The 19759-nt window shown below is 46.7% G+C and overlaps 1 protein-coding gene across 1 annotated transcript in view; it reads left to right on the forward strand.

Annotated features, from left to right (window-relative positions):
• LOC308165638 (semaphorin-4B-like) overlaps positions 1–16327 on the forward strand; it is a gene marked incomplete at both ends in the record, with an annotated part of 42299 nt that extends 25972 nt beyond the window's left edge. The window contains 7 exons of the mRNA XM_080539788.1: positions 4306–4487; positions 10171–10321; positions 11549–11759; positions 12500–12615; positions 13939–14096; positions 14785–14876; positions 15522–16327. Coding sequence (XP_080395914.1) covers positions 4306–4487; positions 10171–10321; positions 11549–11759; positions 12500–12615; positions 13939–14096; positions 14785–14876; positions 15522–16327 — 1716 coding nt within the window. The remainder of the gene's footprint in view (positions 1–4305; positions 4488–10170; positions 10322–11548; positions 11760–12499; positions 12616–13938; positions 14097–14784; positions 14877–15521) is intronic.
• Between the last annotated feature and the right edge of the window lie 3432 nt (positions 16328–19759).

Consider the following 19759-nt stretch of genomic DNA (forward strand, 5'->3'; position numbering starts at 1 on the left):
CCAAATGTCAGCACCGGCCCGTTCCTCCAGCTCTCTCTTTCTCTCTCTCTGTCTCTCTCTCTGTCTCTCTCTGTCTCTCTCTGTCTCTCTGTCTCTCTCTGTCTCTCTCTGTCTCTCTTTGTCTCTCTGTCTCTCTTTCTCTCTCTCTATCTCTCTCTCTCTATCTCTCTCTCTGTCCATCTCTCTCTCTATCTATCTCTCTCTCTCTCTGTCTATCTCTCTCTCTGTCTATCTCTCTCTCTCTCTCTCTATCTCTTTCTCTTTCTCTCTCTATCCATCTCTCTCTCTCTCTGTCTATCTATCTCTCTCTCTCTCTGTCTATCTCTCTCACTCTCTCTCTCTCTGCTCCTCTCTAACCCTTCCAGCGCTAATGCTAGGCAGCCATTATTAGTATTCGACATCTCTCCACAGCGATATGAAACGCCTTTCCTGCCCCTATAGCGGCCCGCTTTCATTGTGTTCCAGCAGCCGGTCTGCGTGCTGACAATGCAGCACCGAGAGTCTTACTGCAGGACTCAGCAGCACAGTTTGGCTGGAATCAGCTCAACCGCACAGAATTCTCCTTCTCTCTCCTTCTCTCTCCTTCTCTCTCTCCTTCTCTCTCTCCTTCTCTCTCTCCTTCTCTCTCTCCTTCTCTCTCCTTCTCTCTCTCCCTGGGGAGTTTGACAGCCTTGTGTGGGTGAAAACTCCCTCAACGGTACTCCCTTGCCAGATACAATAAAGCTGAAGAAGATACGACATCCCCCGATGAACCGCCACACAACCGAGGATGTCGAGGAACCGAAGTCAGCGAAGATTGTTTTTTTTACTCTCTTATACTTGTTGGAAAGGGGAAACTCTCTCTTAGACTTACTGGTGGGGATGTGACAGTGAACTGATTTAGATTCTGAGGTCGGTGGGTGTTCGTTGCACGGGAGCCACACCACAGCATCCGCGGTAGTTGTTAGATACAGTAGATTAGGATCCCCTTTCCCCTGTCGGCAGAGCTGCTAAGTGGCCATGAGAGCCGCTGATATGGGCTGAAGAAGACTCATCCGTCCGTTATTGACCGGGGGCCCGGTGGTGGTTCGCCGGGGCTGTGATTGGAGTAATCGGCGAGGACAGGGTGTAATCTTAAGTGACGGCTTAATGACATCCTCCTCCTCCTCCTCCTCCGCCTCCGCATCTCAGAGCTGTGACGGCCTCTCCACCAATCAGATGCCTTTCTGAGGTTCTATATATGGAAATCGTTGGCAGAAAAGACCCCACCGAAAAACCGCTGCGCTGCGGATGAATTGTACAATAGGGGAGGAAATTGGAGCTGTTACTGTATAGATCTAATCTATCTCTGTGGATGGAGCCAGTCTTCTTTTTTTCTGGGCGATGGTTTTCATAGGCCTACTATAAAAGCTTTTAATCGATTGAAATGTATAGGAGACACAGTGCTATTTCGGTGCGATTTCAGTATAGGGTTGTTTCTCTTCTCGTCGAAATTCGAAAGGGATTAAAGCTCAGCCCTGCGGCGTTCCTCCTCTGCTCCGCTGTGTTCCGTAGTGGAAACGTCATGCACCTCTTCTGTCTCACAGCCGGTGTGGAGGAATGTTAGTCTTTGACAGAGCCGTGCTACAACCCACTACACACAGCTGACTAAACTCCCTCCCTCCCTCCCTTTCTCTCAGGAGCTGCAACTCTCAGCTCCGATAAGCAGGGTTGCCAGGTGGGCTGGTTTTTGGTGGATTTAGCAGTTTTAAGACTGTGGTTCGGCTGGGAATTGTCAATCCCATCTGGCAACCCTCCCGGGTAGCAGGGCATTTGCCCACAAGTCTCCAAGGGAAGGAGGGAGGGAGGGAGGGAGGGAGGGAGGGAGGGAGGGAAGGAGGGAGGGAGGGAGGGAGGGAGAGAGAAACATGCACACACTTCACATTTCTGTGCCTGTACCTCTGCTACACCAGTTGTTTTTCTCCCTCCCTCCCACCTTCCCTCCTGCCCTGCTTTACTCCCTTCTTCCCTTCCACTCCTTTTTCTACTGTTTATTCAGGTGTGTAGAGCGTCGAAGATTCATGGAAAGCAACGTGGCCAAACCCGGCTAAGTGGCTCCCGAACAATGCACAGCCAAAACCGTTCTCTCTCTTTCACCTTCTCTATCCATCTCTACCCCTCCACACTCGCCACCACCACCACTCTTTTCTTCCCCCCCCCCCCCTCCCCCCCAAACCAACACTCGAATGAGAACCAGGACTTTTTGGTTTGGTTAAACGGTACCATAACATCAACATCGGTCCCGAGGGAGACGGTGAAAGGGGGGTTAATGAACGACTAGCTTGCTGGCGTGGTTTGGTTTTTGGAGGGCAGATTGAGCAGGGGCGGACCCCCCTTCGCTCCCCTGTCCCCCCCTCCTCCCCAGACCCCCCTGTCCCCCCCCCCCCCTTCAATGCCCTGCACACTGGAGCACAACAATGCCAGGGGACAGCTGAGGGAGCAGGAATGCAGGCCTCCTCTTACTCTTGTTCTGCTCCTCATTATCTGGCCTGCTGGCTGCTGCTGCTGCCTGCTGCCTGCCTGGTAATTGCCTCAGAAAAACCTGACTGACATTAGTCCCACGTGACTTCACCCCCCCCCCCCCCCCCCGCCATACAGGGGTATGATTGTTTCTGCCTAATGGCAGCGGTGAAGAGTGGAATAAAAGGAATAGGTGATTTTAAGCAATAGGGTTTTTATAGGATGCTCTTTAGGTTGTATTCACTCGCTAGTTTTTTTGTCGTTGTTTTTTGTAGGGGGGGGGAGTTGTTGTTGTGGTTGTTGTTGTTGTTGTTGTTGTTGTTGTTGTTGTTACTGGAGCTGCTCTTTAGCGAGTCTGTGAGACATTGTAGTTTAGAACTGAGGCGTTCTAGAAGGGGTTGGGTTCTAGAAGGGGTTGGGCTGGGCTGGGCTGGGCCGGGCGTTGTTAGCGTCCTCCCGTCCTCCCCTCCTCCACTTTGTTGTGTGTGTGTTTTTGTCACTCTGCCGTTTAACGGGGGAGTGCCCCGCCACACGTAGTAGGGCTGTTATTAACTGCCTTGGCACTCCTTTTGTTGTTTGCTCAGAGGCCCTGATAGCAGAGTAGTGTGTTGCTGCTGTTACGGTTATGAAAGGGGAGACACATCTAGCTAGCTAGCTAGCAGTACAGCGGAGGTCCCTCACTCACTCACTCGCTCACTCACTCACTCACGGGTACACATACCACTTCTGTGGGCCTGGGTTCAAAGCTGTGTCGTTGGCAAGTTGCTGTTTATTTGCCCTTTCACAATCCTCCTCTTTCATCGGAGAGCAATTGGTATTCTCAGTGGCTGGTGTTGTGGTGTGGTGTGGCCCTCCTCTTTCGGCTATTCCGTGTTCTGTGGTCTTTTATGTGGAGAGGGATCAGCATGTTCTTCTTGACCAACAACAGTGTGCGTTTCAAAGGGGGGGACAAGGCTGCTAATTTACTGTCTAAATATCTGGCTCACGTCAGTGTAAACATACTAGGCATTCCCATGCTAGTGGGAAGGGAATATCTCTGCTTCTCTGGGTGGATGAACTTTCGCCAGAATCTATCTGAGCTTTGTCTGTTGTTGTCCATCCCTGGGGGCATATTGTAATTTCCTCACCCAAGTTCATGACATTCTCACCCCTCGTTTTGGATGTGTCTTTATGCGGTCGCGCTCATTGTGACTCAACACACCCCTCTAGAGGACAGTGGGGGTACTGCAGCTCTCTCTGTGTATAATGCCATACCATCCACTCTAATGGGCTTAACAGATTTTCCTTCTCCGTGCACGTCCTGGGGAGTGACACTCCTGTGGAGTGACACCCACACGTGTCATTGCACTTTGTACTTACACTCGACACTCACCGTTGACATTGCACTGCTGCTAATAATAATTCCTCCTGCGACGTTAATTCATATGATTATTATGATTGTTTTTATTACTTGTCGTAAAGTAGTTTTTATTAGCTTATTGTCTTTATTACGTTCTATTATTGTTGCCGTGGGTGTTCAGAGCTGCTCTGCTCAAGGCATTTCGGTGCATTTTGTACTTGTGTGTGTGTTCAACGTAATGACAAATAAACTGATCTCTAGGGTGACTTTATTCACCGAAAATTAATTATGTTGGTTCATTTTGTAGCCAATCAAAGTGTTGTTGCTAGGTAAGATGCCACATAAAAACACTTGGAACACTCTGGGTGGTGAATGTTCCGGAACTATTTGTCAGTTGGTGGTTTTTAACCGACTTCCCTCTTCCCTCTGTGTGTGCGTGTGCGTGTCTGTGTGTGTGTGTGTGTGTGTGTGTGTGTGTGTGTGTGCAGGGCGACCGGGGAGGCGAGAGGGTGCTGCAGAAGAAGTGGACGACCTTCCTGAAGGCCCAGCTGCTGTGCTCCCTGCCTGACGACGGCTTCCCCTTCAACATCATCCAGGACATGTTCGTACTGAAGCCCAACGGGGAGGGATGGGAGAACACCGTGTTCTACGGAGTCTTCACCTCCCAGTGGTAAGGGTGTGAGTGAGTGTGTGTTTGTGTGTGTGGGGGGGGGGGGTGGTGTGTGTGTGTGTGTGTGTGTGTGCGCGTGTGTGCGTGTGTGCGTGAGTGTATGTGTGGGTGTGTGGGTGTGTGTGTGTTGGAAGGAGGTGTGTGTGTGTGTGTGTATGTTGGAAGGAGGAGTGTTGGAAGGAGAGGGGTGTGTGGGTGTGTGTGTGTGTGTGTGTGTTGGACGGAGGAGTGTGTGTGTGTGTGTGTGTGTGTGTGTGTTGGAAGGAGGAGTGTGTGTGTGTGTGTGTGTGTGTGTGTGTGTGTGTGTGTGTTGGAAGATGGAGTGTTGGAAGGAGAGGTCTGTGTGTGTGTGTGTGTGTGTGTGTTGGAAGGAGTGTGTGTGTGTGTGTTGGAAGGAGGTGTGTGTGTGTGTGTGTGTGTGTGTGTGTGTGTGTTGGAAGGAGGTGTGTGTGTGTGTGTGTGTGTGTGTGTTGGAAGGAGTGTGTGTGTGTGTGTGTTGGAAGGAGGTGTGTGTGTGTGTGTGTGTGTGTGTGTGTGTGTGTGTTGGAAGGAGGTGTGTGTGTGTGTGTGTGTGTGTGTGTGTGTTGGAAGGAGGTGTGTGTGTGTGTGTGTGTGTGTGTGTGTGTGTGTGAGATGGGTAGATAAAGGCATGGTTACACAGCCCACTGATCAGCAATGCCTCTCCACTCCTATCAATGTCATCGGCCATCGCCTCCTGTTGTTGTGGTTAATTTCCTCTACGTTTGGATCGGGGCTAAGTGTTGTTCCTCAACACCTGATCTGATTAGGTAAAAACTATTATCCCTGATCATGAAACACCTCAGGCCGTGTTTCTGAGGGCGGAGAGGCTTTCCTGATCAAATCATGTGGTCAGTGGCCAGGAAAAAAACACTGGCCTCGATTATGGTTGTGATCGACCCTGTTGATGCCTTTCATTTATTATAAATATGATATATTTATATTTCCTCCCCACACTTCATCACCGCGTTGAGTCTGATGTAAAGGGTCTGTGTGCGGTTTAGCCCTGACACGTTCTCATGAACACGTACGCACACACCCACGCACGGCACGTACACGCATGCACGCACGCACATACACGCACGCACACTCACACACACACACATGCTCACTCACGCACACACACTCACTCACGCACACACACGCACATACACACGCACGCACGCACGCATGCACATAAACACACACACACACACACACACACCCTCCCTCTCCTTTCCATCATATGGGCTCTCCAAAGCCAACAGTTGCATGTCAGTTCATATTTGAACCCTGCGCACTCAATGCCTTGGCTAACTGCCACCCCTCTTTACTCAGGCTCTCTGAAGTCAGAGTTGCAGTAATAGGTTTGAGCACACAGCTCAAGAGGGGTCACACAGCCCTCTGGGTAATTAACACAGCCAGCAAACGGGCGAAAAATGTATAAATAATGTAGTGGGAGTGTATGAAAATGAAAAAGCTTCTCAGAAGAAAACCGCGCTATGCGGAAAAAAGGAGTTGCTCTCATTTCCCTGTATGAAAATATCTCCTCCACCTCCACCATATCATTTCACGGCTCGTTTGGGTAGGAGAGATAAGAACGTGTGCTGTGGGGATACTGCCGTGTGTCTGAGATGTGTCCTTACCTACTTAATACAACATGGCCTCTCTGCTAGCCTCTGATAGAGGGTGACGGCAACTTGTTGTGTGACTTTCAATGACATCTTTACTGTAAAAAGTCATCTAGACATCTACAGTGTTGGAATCCGTTAGTATTCTGTTAGTTGTGTAAAACAAGGTTGATTCTGTTAGTATATCCGTGTGTGTAGTCACTACACATACACACGTATTGTCGGATAACGACAATACATTAAGAGGTTAGTATATTGTCATTTGCCGATAGTATGTGTGTATGTGTAACAACAGGCCTACTGGTGTTCCAGGTGTGTTAAACCGAGTGTGTGTGTATGTGTTAGTATGTGTGTATGTGTTAGTATGTGTGTCAGGGTTTCCGTTAGAAAAAATTGCCGCCGGACATCGTGTCCGGGAAGATTTCGATTTACCGGACAAACGTGATATATTCCGGTCATCATATTAAAATATAATAAAAAAAAATAAAAATAAAATAATATTTTTTTTTTCAAATCTAATATAGCTGTTTGTCGCGGTGATTACTGTTGTGTAGCGGCCTATATATGCCATTTAATGTCTATTTCTCATCCGATACGATTAGATGCGAGCTATATAATATATAATAATATAACATGATTCGCATGCGCGCTATGCCATTATGTCCAGCGCTGAACGGGCGCCTCACCTGGAACTGAACAGACAGCATCGATCAATGAACGGACTCCACATTACGTTAACTGAAGTTTGTTAAATTGTTTGGGATTAATGTGAGTTTTCTATTTTCTCTTTCCAGTTTTACCCTTTTTTGTATCAATAAAACAACGTCATTTCTATAACCAGGTCTCGCATTTCGTTTAGCTGCCTGTCAAATCATACTTAATCGGACTCGGGAGTATGACAATGAGGAGAACATAACTGTTTATTGAGAAACAATAGGCAGGCTGGGATACGTATATAAAGAAATACCACATTGTCTAGATGTATAACATTTTATTGAACAGTGCAAGCATGTAGGCTTCTGGCGTGACATCGTACCCCTAACGTTCTTAGGGCTTGTTTGAAAAGCTTAGACTGAAAGTTAGTGCCCTGGTCAGATTGTATAACAAGAGGAAGACCGAATGTGGAAAAAAACGTTGTTAAAGCTTTCACCACTGAGCTGGCTGATATGTTACGCAACGGAACAGCTTCGGGAAAACGAGTAGCAGCGCACATAATAGTGAGCAAATACTGACTTCCACTTTTAGTCCTAGGCAAAGGTCCAACACAATCAATTATTACACGTTCAAATGGCTCCCCTATAGCAGGAATGGGATGCAATGGTGCGGGTGGAATGGATTGATTAGGCTTACCCGCCATCTGACAAGTATGGCAACAGCGGCAGTGCTTGGCAACATCCGCCTTCAGTCCGGGCCAAAATAAATGTTTCAATATCAGCTGATAAGTTTTAGTTATACCTAAATGTCCTGACCACTGGCTCTCATGTGCTACAGATAACACCTGTTGTCTATAACCCACAGGCACAACCACTTGTTTTACAGTATTCCACTCACAACCATTTGCATTAGGAGGAGACCATTTACGCATTAATATCCCATCGTTAAGGAAATAAACTACGTTGCCCCCTATTTCAGATTCCTCACTAGCTGCATGTAAAAAACATTTGTTTAATGACTGATCAGCTACTTGAGCGACACGCAATCGCTCGCCGGTTACAGGCAGAGATAGGCTGTCAGCGGATGGTATGGTAGGACTCGGGGAGGATGGTAACTCTACCACTTTCTCCCTGGGAGAAGCTGAAACAATCGGGTTCTCATCCCTTTCAGAAAAGGCTTGCATAATCACACTATCACAGAGAGAAACATCGCTATCCTCCTCTCTGCCTCGACTCGATTGTGCACGAGTTATAGCGCACACCGGAAACAACCGCTGTTTCGCATAGGCAGCCTACACATTAGGAGTCATCATCATGCCGGTGTCAAATCATATCATAATAAAAGAAATACATAGCCTATATATTCGTCTTTTTTAAAATAGAAGGAATCAGAATGTGAACTTTAGCGAATTGTATTCAAATTGTGCTTGGGGGAATTATTTTCACCGGACATTTATGTCCGACAAGTTTTCAATTTGTCGGACTTAACAAATGTTACCGGACAAAGACCGGTAATTACCGGTTAACGGAAACCCTGATGTGTGTATGTGTTAGTATGTGTGTAACAACAGGCCTACAGGAGTTCCAGGTGTGTGTTAAACCGAGTGTGTGTTTCCAGGTGTGTGTGTTAAACCGAGTGTGTGTTTCCAGGTGTGTGTGTTAAACCGAGTGTGTGTGTTTCCAGTAGGGGTGTAACGGATCACCTAACTCACGGATCGGATCGTGTCACGGTTTTTGAGTCACGGATCGGATCATTTTTCGGATCAACACAAAACATTTTTGTTTTTATAAAAACTGCTTTTTCCTTGAATTCTGTAAAAACACCACTTTTACTATGTGACAAAAACCAACAACATTCAAGATGTCAAAACTGGTAATATATATATATATATATATATATATATATATATACATACATATATATACATATATATATATAATATATATATAACATTCTACACTCAAACATTACATAATTATACTGAAATACACTCAATTTAAATGATAGGAGAGAGGGAGGAGGCGCCTGGTTGCAGCAGTGAATCACTGGGCTCTTTAAAGCAGATGAATAAACATGTTTTATGCCACTTTTAACTAAATAATAAAGTGAACCCTTATTTTGAACATGGTATGAAAAAAATGCCTACATTATCAGAAGTTGTCGAGCTACCTTTTTCGTGCCTCCCGTCATAGTTGACAGAGAAGCCAAAGTGCTCTCATACATGGGATTTAAATGACGAGGGAGGCATTTCGAGTTCTTCTCCGCCGAACAACGTAACATGATACACTTGGGCCGCGTTCGTAAATTCGCTTTGAGAGCGCCGGAGCGCACACTGGGTCCGACGTCATAAAGGGACCAAGTAATTTGATTGGACAAGAGGCGTTCCTTGAACGCTGATCAGATTCCAGAGCGGATTTACGAACGCAGCCTTGTTGTTGTGGATTCCCAGCTTCACGTGTAGTGAGCAAACAACGGATTCTTTTTCTTTCGCATTATCAACCTATCATTGCGCTTTAGAGTAAAACAAAGCCCGCAACTGTCGCGTCTATCTTTTCATGGCAACTCTACATTGTGATTTACAAGAGATATTAAGTAAGATATTAAGTAATATTATTACTTGTTAACAGTGATACAGTATATAGGTTTGCTTCTCTGTCCACTTTATCCAAGCTAGACCCCCTGTATCATTCGGTTCTAAGATACATCACCAATAGTGCCTTCAGGACCCATCACTGTACACTGTATAGTCTGGTTGGATGGCCATCTCTTTCTGTCAGAAGGCTCCAACACTGGTACACTCTTGTGTTTAAAATCATCTCTGGCTTCTTACCGAATTATCTGGGCCTGAAGTTCATCCCTATACCGAGTGGCTCGGGTCTCAGGTCTCGTAGATGGCTACAATACAAGGTGCCATTTATCATGAACAATGTTGGAAGGGCAAGCTTGTCTTATTATGGCCCTTGGTCTTGGAATGACCTACAGACTACTTTTAAATTAGAGGCCCTTATTTCCATAAGTATCTTCAAGCGTAGATTAAAGGATGTGGTCACCGCTCGCTGTACCTGCTTTGGTTAGACTTCTCAATGTTTTAATCACCTTGTAAATACCCCTACCATTGTTTGTCTATTGTATTGTTGCCACTGTCTTATGTCCTGTCTTGTTATCTGAACTGTTTTTTAAGCTACTATTTTGACCCTGTCTTGGCCAGGTCTCTCTTGTAAAAGAGGTTTTAATCTCAATGTGACTTCCTGGTAAAATAAAGGTAAAAAAAAATGTGCAATTGATCCGCGGTACACACGCGTTCCGAACCGTGGAGGGCGATCCGAACGGATCACGGAATTTCCGTGATCCGTTACACCCCTAGTTTCCAGGTGTGTTAAACCTAGTGTGTGTGTCACCAGGTACAAAGGGGCTTCTGGGAGTTCTGCGGTGTGCGCCTTCACCATGGCCCAAGTGGAGAGAGCCTTCAGCGGACGCTACCGCGAGGTCAACAGGGAGACCCAGCAGTGGTACACCTACAACCACCCCGTCCCCGAGCCGCGCCCCGGAGCGGTGAGTGCTGCCCCCTACTGGTAGACCTCCACATAGGGGGCTCATATTAGCGTAGCTTGATAGCATAGATTTACAGTAACACTCCACAAAACAGGGCACAGGCACACACACACACACACACACACACACATACATACATACTTACACACACATACATACATACACACACACACACATACACATACACACACACACACACACACACACACATACACACACACAGGCGGGCACACTCCGAGTCTGAGAAGCGGTCTCCCAACCTGAAGGAGGAGAGACACACGGAGGTCTCGCCCACCTGCCTGCGTCCCCTGGTACGCCCGGGCTCCCAGATCAAAGACTCTCAAAGTGTGAGAGAGAGAACGAGAGAGAGAGAGAGAAACGTTATTCGCTAATCGCTAATCTCTGAAAAAGCCGGTGTGTCCCGAGGCCTTGCAGATGTGTGTACAGCAGCTCCCCCACGCAGCCTTGCAGCCTTGCAGCCTGCAGCTAGTAACCATCACCACTAAATGGAGCCGTTTGGTTGTTTGGCCTCGGGGCAGGAAGATGGTTATCACAGCGGTGGGCTCCAGATTATTTAGAGACAGTTTAGAGAACAGGAACTCCACAAAACAGATGTAGAGAGGGAGGGAGAGGGGGAGGGGGAGAGGGAGAGAGAGGGAGAGAGGGGGAGGGAGAGGGAGAGAGAGGGAGAGAGAGAGAGAAGAAGTTTTTTGCACAGATTTGAGTGTGCGGATGCAGTTTTTTGCGCTGTTGTTACCTTTGAATTTGACTGGACTCGGGGGGCGCTTAGTGGCGTAGCACACTAATGCGCATACCCTGTTATCGTTACAAAGAACAAGGTTCCTGGTTTGATTCTGACCCTCGACATATCTTGCATGTTACCCCTCCTCTCCCTCCTCTCTCTCTCACCCTTCCTTCCTGTCAATCTCTACTGTCTCTAATAAAACCATCTGTAAATAAAACCACTGTCTCTAATAAAACCATCTCTACTGTCCCAATAAAACCAGAAATGGCCCCCAATATATATATATATATAAGTTACTGGACGAAGTGGATTTCTGTTGTTATCACCTCATTGAATGTGACAGGGCTGAAGTGGATGTTGTGTGTACTACTGTGTGTGTTATTGAAGTGGATGTTGTGTGTACTACTGTGTGTATTACTGTGTGTACTACTGTGTGTGTTATTGACACTCTCTTCCTCCCCCGCCGTCTCCTGTCTCTGCAGTGTGTCACCAACACCGCCCGCCACATGAGCATCCAGTCGTCCCTGCACATGCCTGACAAGGTGCTGAACTTCGTCAAGGACCACTTCCTGATGGACAGCGTGATCCGCAGCCCGCCCCTCCTGCTGAAGCGGAGCGTGCGCTACACCCAGATCGCTGTGCACAAGATCCAGGGCATGGAGCGGGCCTACGACGTGCTCTTCATCGGCACAGGTGAGACAGACGTTTACCTCCACGTTACCTCAGGGTTGCCAACTGTCACAAACTGTCACCAACTGTCACGCTTCTGCCGTGTGACACGCACTCTGTCAGCTTCAGTTTCACGCTCTCACACCGAACCCAAACAATTGTCACGCCAAAACACTGTTCATCTATTTTTGAAATACATTTTCTATCGATCCATAAGTTGTTATGATGTTGAATATACAGTGTAGATATTCTGGAAGTGTTTGAATGTTTAATCTCATAATTTGTTTTTTTGTATTTTGTATTTACTGTAGGTCCTTATAATATCTCTATCGACATAGTGTTGCTATCGCTACCAAGTCATCAGAAAAAAGTTTTTTTCAACAATGCCATGTGGCCATCATTTACAACCAATGACTCACACTATAAAGATTCCAAAAATAACTGGGAGAAAAACCCTGGGAAAAATTGTGTATATATTTAGCCATTGTATCTGATTATTCAAGAAAAAAAAATGTGTACAATATGTAACAATGTATGATTAGACAAGATTAGACAAATTCTGTATTGATTTAATTTGACTATCCCATGACCTCATATTAGTTTTTTGTTTTGGATTTTTTTAGTTTTTTCCTTTTGTATACTATTGTGTTCTTGTAAAGAAGCTCTGTTTGTTTGTGAGTTTCTTGAACCTAAAGCGAAAATGTTCATGAATAAAAACAAAACGCCTCCTCTAACAGATGTCTTGTGTTCTCTGTGTTCCTCAGACGACGGGAAGCTGCACAAGGCCATCAACGCCAACGACAAGATGCACATCGTAGAGGAGATGACTCTGTTCGCCGAGCCCCAGCCCATACAGCACATCGAGCTGGACGCCCAGAGGGTACGGAAGCCTGCTGTGCCCAAACTAACACCACTTAGTAGGGCTAGATTAGATCAGATTAGAATCGATTAATCTTTATTGTTATTGCACAGAGCAGTTCTGAGTAAGTGCTGAGACAGCGAAATGTAGATTGGCGTCTAACCAGATGCAAATTGTGGCATAGTGCAAAAAAGATTACAGTGAGTATAAATAAATGAATATAAATAAGCGAATTTACATGAGATGAATATCAATATGTACAGTTGGACGAGGGCTATAGGTCCAGGGGTTCTTGGGGGCTTTTAAAAGTGGCTGATTTAAAGGGCTGCAGGCGTTAAGTCGGCGTTCCCCCCGCCGCTGTCAACGTTCCAGTTTGTTCTGACTGGAACGACCCTCAGGAGCGGAGGTTTTGCGAGTCTCCTCTGAATTCGACTTGGAGAGCTTTACTTCATTATGTCTCCTGTTACATAAGCCCTTTTTCTTTTCTTTTTTCTTTCTTTCCAGCCCCCAAAATAGTGCTTGGGTAATGTCATCTAGGATTACATAATGCTTCATATTCACAGCGTGAAGTTGATGCCGAGCTGAGATGGTAATCAGTCTCAGAAGTGGATCAGATATCATGGTTCTCGTTCTCTCCCGGGTCCCATCTCCTCTGTTGATACTCAGAGTATTATTGAATATTGATATTCATGCTCATATGCTGACTTTTTATATTCATATTCATTGCACGTAGAGTACTGACCTTTTATTCTTTTACTTATACGTGTTGTAATACCGTGTATTGTCCCACTATGCACTGTCCATACACTCCTGGCTTTTGCACTATGCACTATTTGCACATCTGGTTAGATGCCGAAATGAGTTTCGTTCTCTTTGTACTTGTACTCTGTCAATGACAATCAAGTTGAATCTGAATGGGGCGGCTGTGGCTCAGGAAGTTAGAGCCGGCGTCTAATGATCGCAAAGTTGGCAGATTGGCGGTTCGATCCCCGGCTGACCATGTGTCGAGGTGTCCTTGGGGACAAGACACTGAACCCCAAATTGCTCCCAACGAGCGGGCCGGTGCCTTGCATGGTAGCTTGCTGCCATTGGGGTGTGAATGTGTGTGTGAATGAGAGGCCGTTGTAAAGCGCTTTGGAATAAGGCGCTATATAAATCAGTCCATTTACTATTTACCATGAATCTAGTCTAGTCTAGTCTAATCTAGTCTAGTCTAATCTAGTCTAGTCTAGTCTAGTCTAGTCTAACCTAATCTAATCTAATCTACCGTAGTCTAGTCTAACCTAATCTAGTCTAGTCTAGTCTAGTCTAGTCTAACCTAATCTAATGTAATCTCTGTTCCAGGGCCTGTTGTTCATCTCGTCCCACTCCGGGCTGGTGGAGGTCCCGGTGGCCAACTGCTCCAACTACCAGAGCTGTGGGGAGTGCATCCTGTCCAGGGACCCTTACTGCGCCTGGGGCGGCCGGGCCTGTCTGGACGTCCGCATGGCCCCTCCTGATAGGTCAGTTCTTCTATGTAACACACACACGGTATACAGGGTGTACTGTATGCACAAGCATGCATCCACACACACACACACACACACACAGACGAGCACACACAGACACACACACAGACACGAGCACACACACAGACACACACACACACACACACACACACACACACACATATGGACACACACACACACACACGGACACACACGCACACACACATATGGACGTACACACACACACACACACACACACACACAGGCATGCGCACATTCACACACACACACACACACTACCACGCACTCACAAACACACACACACACACACTCACACACACACACACACACACACACACACACATATACTCACAAACACACACACACACACACACACACACATATACTCACACTCACAGTCACACACACAAACACACACACACACACACACTCACTCTCACTCCCATTTTTCTGCACACACTAACAGTGATGTACCTGAGCTCGTGGTGTTCTTCTAGAAGGGGCCGTGACCCCTCTATCAGGCCACACAGAGCTCGGCTCTTTAGGTGTCACGATTAAAGGCCTCCCCAGGCAGTAATGGGTGTGTGAGAGAAGGGTTCCTGTCATTACAGTCACTGAGGTTGTTTTGTTGCTGATGTTGTTGTTAATGTTGTTGTTGTTGTTGTTGTTGTTGTTGTTTCAGCCACTGGCAGCAGGACGTGGAGGAGGCAGACACTTGGGCCATTTGTAATAAGACCACGACCGGCCCCCGCTCTGCACGACCGACACCCACCCGTGAGTGCCCCTCCCCTCCTCCATCCCCCTCGCCCTTCTCTGCCTGACTGCCAGTAATTACTGGTCTGTCACTCAACAGGCCTGTCATTTCTTCCTTCCCTGCTACATCAACCAAGATGGCCGCCACAGTGGTTAGAGGGTTGTCATGAACAGGACAACTCACTGAATGTGACATGTCAGAGCAGAGAGTCAGATAGTACACAGCTTCTATGTACTAGTCACACAGTGTGCTTACTACACGCCTACATCACAATGGGCCGGTTTCACAGACAAGGCTTAAACCTAGTCCTGGGGGGTATTCCATAAACGTCTCTGAAGTAAAATCCAAGCTTGTGTTTGATAATTCTCGCAAGATTTATCAAAATAAACCTGGATTGTCTTTCAATGTAAAAAAAACATCTCCATTGAAGATGCTTTTTAGTCTAGGATTAGTCTCAAGCCTTTTCTGTGAAACCGGCCTCCTAGGTAGCTAACAGTCAGTCCCTGTTTGAATAACAAACGCACTAACAACATTGGCCACGAGTCATTATCCAACCAACAAATCCATAATAACTTTTTTAAACCGCCGCAATAAAAAACCAAGCTCTTTTTATGTGGACGGAACATTTAACGGCCTATATAACAACAGCCATTTTGTTTTTACAGGCGCCTCCCCGTGCCAGGTCATTACCATCGCCGCCAACACCTTCAGAGTCCTGCCCTGCAAGCTGCGCTCCAACCTGGCCCACAGGAAGTGGCGCTACAGCGACGCCGCCAGCCAGTTCCTGTACGCCACGCCGGAGGGCAGCCTGGTGGTGGTCGCCCAGGCCGACCGGGACGAGACCTACGAGTGCTGGTCCGAGGAGGAGGGCTTCCGCCAGTTATTGTCCAACTACTGCGTGAGGGCGGAGCCTAGACAAGAAAGCACCACTCTGATTGGCCACTCGCGCACGGCGCACATCGACCGCGCGGAGACCGCGGTCCTGCCGGACGAGTCGCGCTCGGCCCAGCCCAAGACCAAGACCTACTGGAACGAGCTGATCGTGGTGTGCGCGCTACTCGCCTTCTCCCTGGTGGTGTTCTCCCTGTTCGTGGTCTACAGGAACCGCGACCGCATGAAGTCCATGCTGAAGGAAGGGGAGTGTCCCAGCATGCAACAGAAGAAGAACCGGATGATGGTGGGGGGAGGCGGGGGAGGGGGAGGGGGAGGGGGGAAGACGGTGGAGAGCCTGCCCCTCAACGGGAACTCCATCCCCGTGTCCACCTCGGACCACAAGGGCTACCAGACGCTCAACGACAACTACATCTGCAGCACGCCCACCCACGAGTCGTGCTCGCCCGACAACAGCAAGAGCTTCTCCGAGTCGGAGCGGCGGCCGCTGAACCTGAAGGAGAGCCACGTGGAGATCTCGGACACGTGCCCGCGGCCCCGCGTACGCCTGGGCTCCGAGATCAAAGACTCTATAGTGTGACCAAGAGAGAGAGAGAGAGAGGCACCAGAGGACCAGTTGGCTAGGCTAACGATGCTATACTGTGTCTGAATGGGAGAGAGGGCTAAGACACCTAGCGGAGAGAGAGAGAGAGAGAGAGAGAGAGAGGGAAACCAGGGACCGACACCCCCCCTTCCCCCTCCCATCACAGCACAAGTGGGACATCCTGTTTTGTCTTTTTCCATCATCTGTCCCCCATTTTGTTTCATCATCGCCATCTTTTTGTCCTGTGAAATACACACCGTGTGTTTGGAGCCTCCCTCTTCTTTAACCCATTTCCACTGCCAAGGCAGGGGCTCCTCCTATTGGCCTGTCGACGCGAGCCAATCGGGAGAGTGGCAGCGGCGTGTGTGTGTTCCGGTTTCTGTGAGGAATCCCTGGACCAATGACAGCTGATTTAACACGGCTGTGACACGTGAACTTTTATTTGCTCATCCTCCTCATAGCCTCTAAGCCACCATGTTGACCGGTGTGTGTTTACGCTGCACAAAGATCACCAGGATTCATTAGCAGACGCCGTACAGAAGTGTTCTGTATCATATCACATCACCACAAGCACACCGAGCAGTCAGCAGCGATAGGGACGAAAAGACAACACACTACACTACAGTACCATTTAAGCAGCATCAGTTGTTCTGCCTTATTGTTTACGAAAACAATGGCTGTATGTGAAGACAGATCGTTGAGGGCCAGAGAACAAGGAAGTGTTGTGATTACATGATCTTGAGAACACGGTGTGGATGTAGCCTTCTCTCCTCTTGAAGGAAGGAAAGAGGAAAGAAGGGAGGATGCGACCGCTCCATAAAGGAGGGTGGGACGGCCTCGTTCACGATACACCCCCCCCCCCGAGCCCAGACACAACCTGAACTTTGACCTCCTGACCCGCACAGCGCTATTCAAAAGATGAACGTTCATCACGTCATCACGTGTAGCGTGGTGGGGGGTGGAGATCTGGCCCCGTCCGACTGACTGACTGACTGAGTTGACCAATCAGACGTTAGTACCGAACTACATACAATAAGTAGGCAACACACACACGGGCTAATGTACAGTATGGTACTGTCTGAACTGGAGAGAGGGGAGCGAGAGATGAACCAGGAAACTGACGTTGTCCAGCTGCTATCCCAGATGAGGACGTTCCTATTAAATGTACACTCATAGACACAGCCACAAGACACAGTCACAAGACACAGTCACAAGACACAGCCACAAGACACAGCCACAACACACAGACACAACACACAGCCACAAGACACAGCCACAAGAACAGAGACCTCCTCACAGACACGGCCACGGACATGGAAAACACACACATATCTCTCTCACGCTCTCGCTCAGTCATCGTGTTGGAGACAGCACCACAACCATCGTGCACCCGTGCCAAATAGTATTCGACTGACTGTCTGTGTGACTCAACGATTTGGTGAGGGGAAGGCAGTGTGTGTGTGTGTGTGTGCCATTTTAACTCATAACCACTCACTCGCAATCACTTGTGTTGCCTTCCGTCACCTTCGATCGGCGTTGGTCATAAGAGCATGTGACGATAGCATGTTTGAAGGACACCTACCTACTGTACAGAACTGCACCCTCGTGCCACTAATTACCAGAATCTGGACACACAAAAGACACTCAAGCACAAAAGGGATCTGGGTTGGGGTATATATATATATATATATTATTTTTAATTTTCAAGTTCTTTGGACATTTCAGTGAGATTGTTAGAAAATATGGAGGTGACGTTTACTAGGAGACTACTGAAAGCCAGGAGATAAGTTTGACGCAGTCTTTTTTTTTTAGGACAGGGACCATTTCTGCAACTTTGTGAATTGTTGATTACCGATTTGAACCACGAATGAGACTTTCTATATTATTGAACAGATATTCCCAAAGATGTAGCAAAAATATATGATGGTATAATTCTGAATCACAGAACTGGGCCAAAGGGAGGAAATGGCAACATAAGTATTGTGGAATGTATCGATCATTTTAATGTATTGATCAAGTTCATGTATTCCAAAACCATAATAACATTTTTCGCTTTATCTTACACTTTGAGGAAAAAAGCTATTCGTCTGCTCCATTTTTGACAAAGTAATTGCACAAAAAGCATACTGCGTAACCATGGTCACAGTGGTTTGGTGTATATATCTGTACGTAGGCCTATGTTGTGTCCTAAGGGACCTGGTGCGAGACGTGTCGTTGTAGAAATAGTTTTAAAAGAGTGCACACTGCTGATTTTTTGTTTTTCTTTCTTATGCTTACTTCAGCATAGTTTGTCTTGCACAGAGTACTGCACTCTCCTTACTATGGTCTTCTGTTCCAAATCCTGGACAAATGCTTTTGAATGAAAAAACTTTATTGTTCTGCCTTTTAGTCACGTGCCATTATAGTACTCTACATCACATGGCCTTCACCTCAGCTCCACACTCGTGGTGAGAGGTCTGATTGTAGCCCGCCGTGGGCCTACTTAACTAGCTAAACTTAACTAGCTTAACTTAACTAGATAAACTTAACTAGATAAACTTAACTAGCTTAACTTAACTAGATAAACTTAACTAGATAAACTTAACTAGCTTAACTTAACTAGCTTAACTTAACTAGCTAAACTTAACTAGCTAAACTTAACTATATAAACTTAACTAGCTTAACTTAACTAGCTTAACTTAACTAGATGAACTTAACTAGATAAACTTAACTAGCTAAACTAAACTACACTACCACACAGGTGGACACTAGAATGGATCCTTACAAAGGACGTCCTCCCCTCCCATCCCATCTTACCACTCCATCCCATCCCTGTCTGTTTCCTGCCACCTGGACTGAGAGCTGCTCAACTCGTATTTGCATTTCAACCTTCCAACGCTATGGCTTTCTACTCGTTTACTTACCTAGCTATGTTGATTGTGTGTAAAGGATATGTTGGAAACCACTCTTGACTTCCAGAAATACGTTTCTGTGTGACAATATTCTACCTATTGATCTTAAATATCTTGAATATTCTACCTAGATCAAAAAATAACCATGGGTACATGACCATTTGCCCTTAATATCAATTACGCCAAAAGATGACTATTTGTAGCTTACTACAATACTTATTTATTAACGACACATCCTTGTAATACATAAATAAGAATGACTCACAAAGTAAGTGTTATATAATTACAATATCTTTTGATTGTAGGTGGTTTTTGGGCAGCTCCCTGGTTATAAGCACCATGAATGAATGTTGGCTGTCATCCAAGTGAATTACATCAGACAGAAATAGATCCTATATGCAGGATATCTTAAAGCTTATTACAGCTTTTTATTTCCATTGCAAAACTGGGGCAATCAGTTGTTGAAACGGCAACATGGAATTATATACTAATCACAAGGCTATTAGGGATTTTATATGGAACATCGTAAGCTGCCAGA

The sequence above is a fragment of the Nansenia antarctica genome, assembly GCF_963989245.1.
Source record: "Nansenia antarctica genome assembly, chromosome: 9".
Taxonomy (NCBI): domain Eukaryota; kingdom Metazoa; phylum Chordata; class Actinopteri; order Argentiniformes; family Microstomatidae; genus Nansenia; species Nansenia antarctica.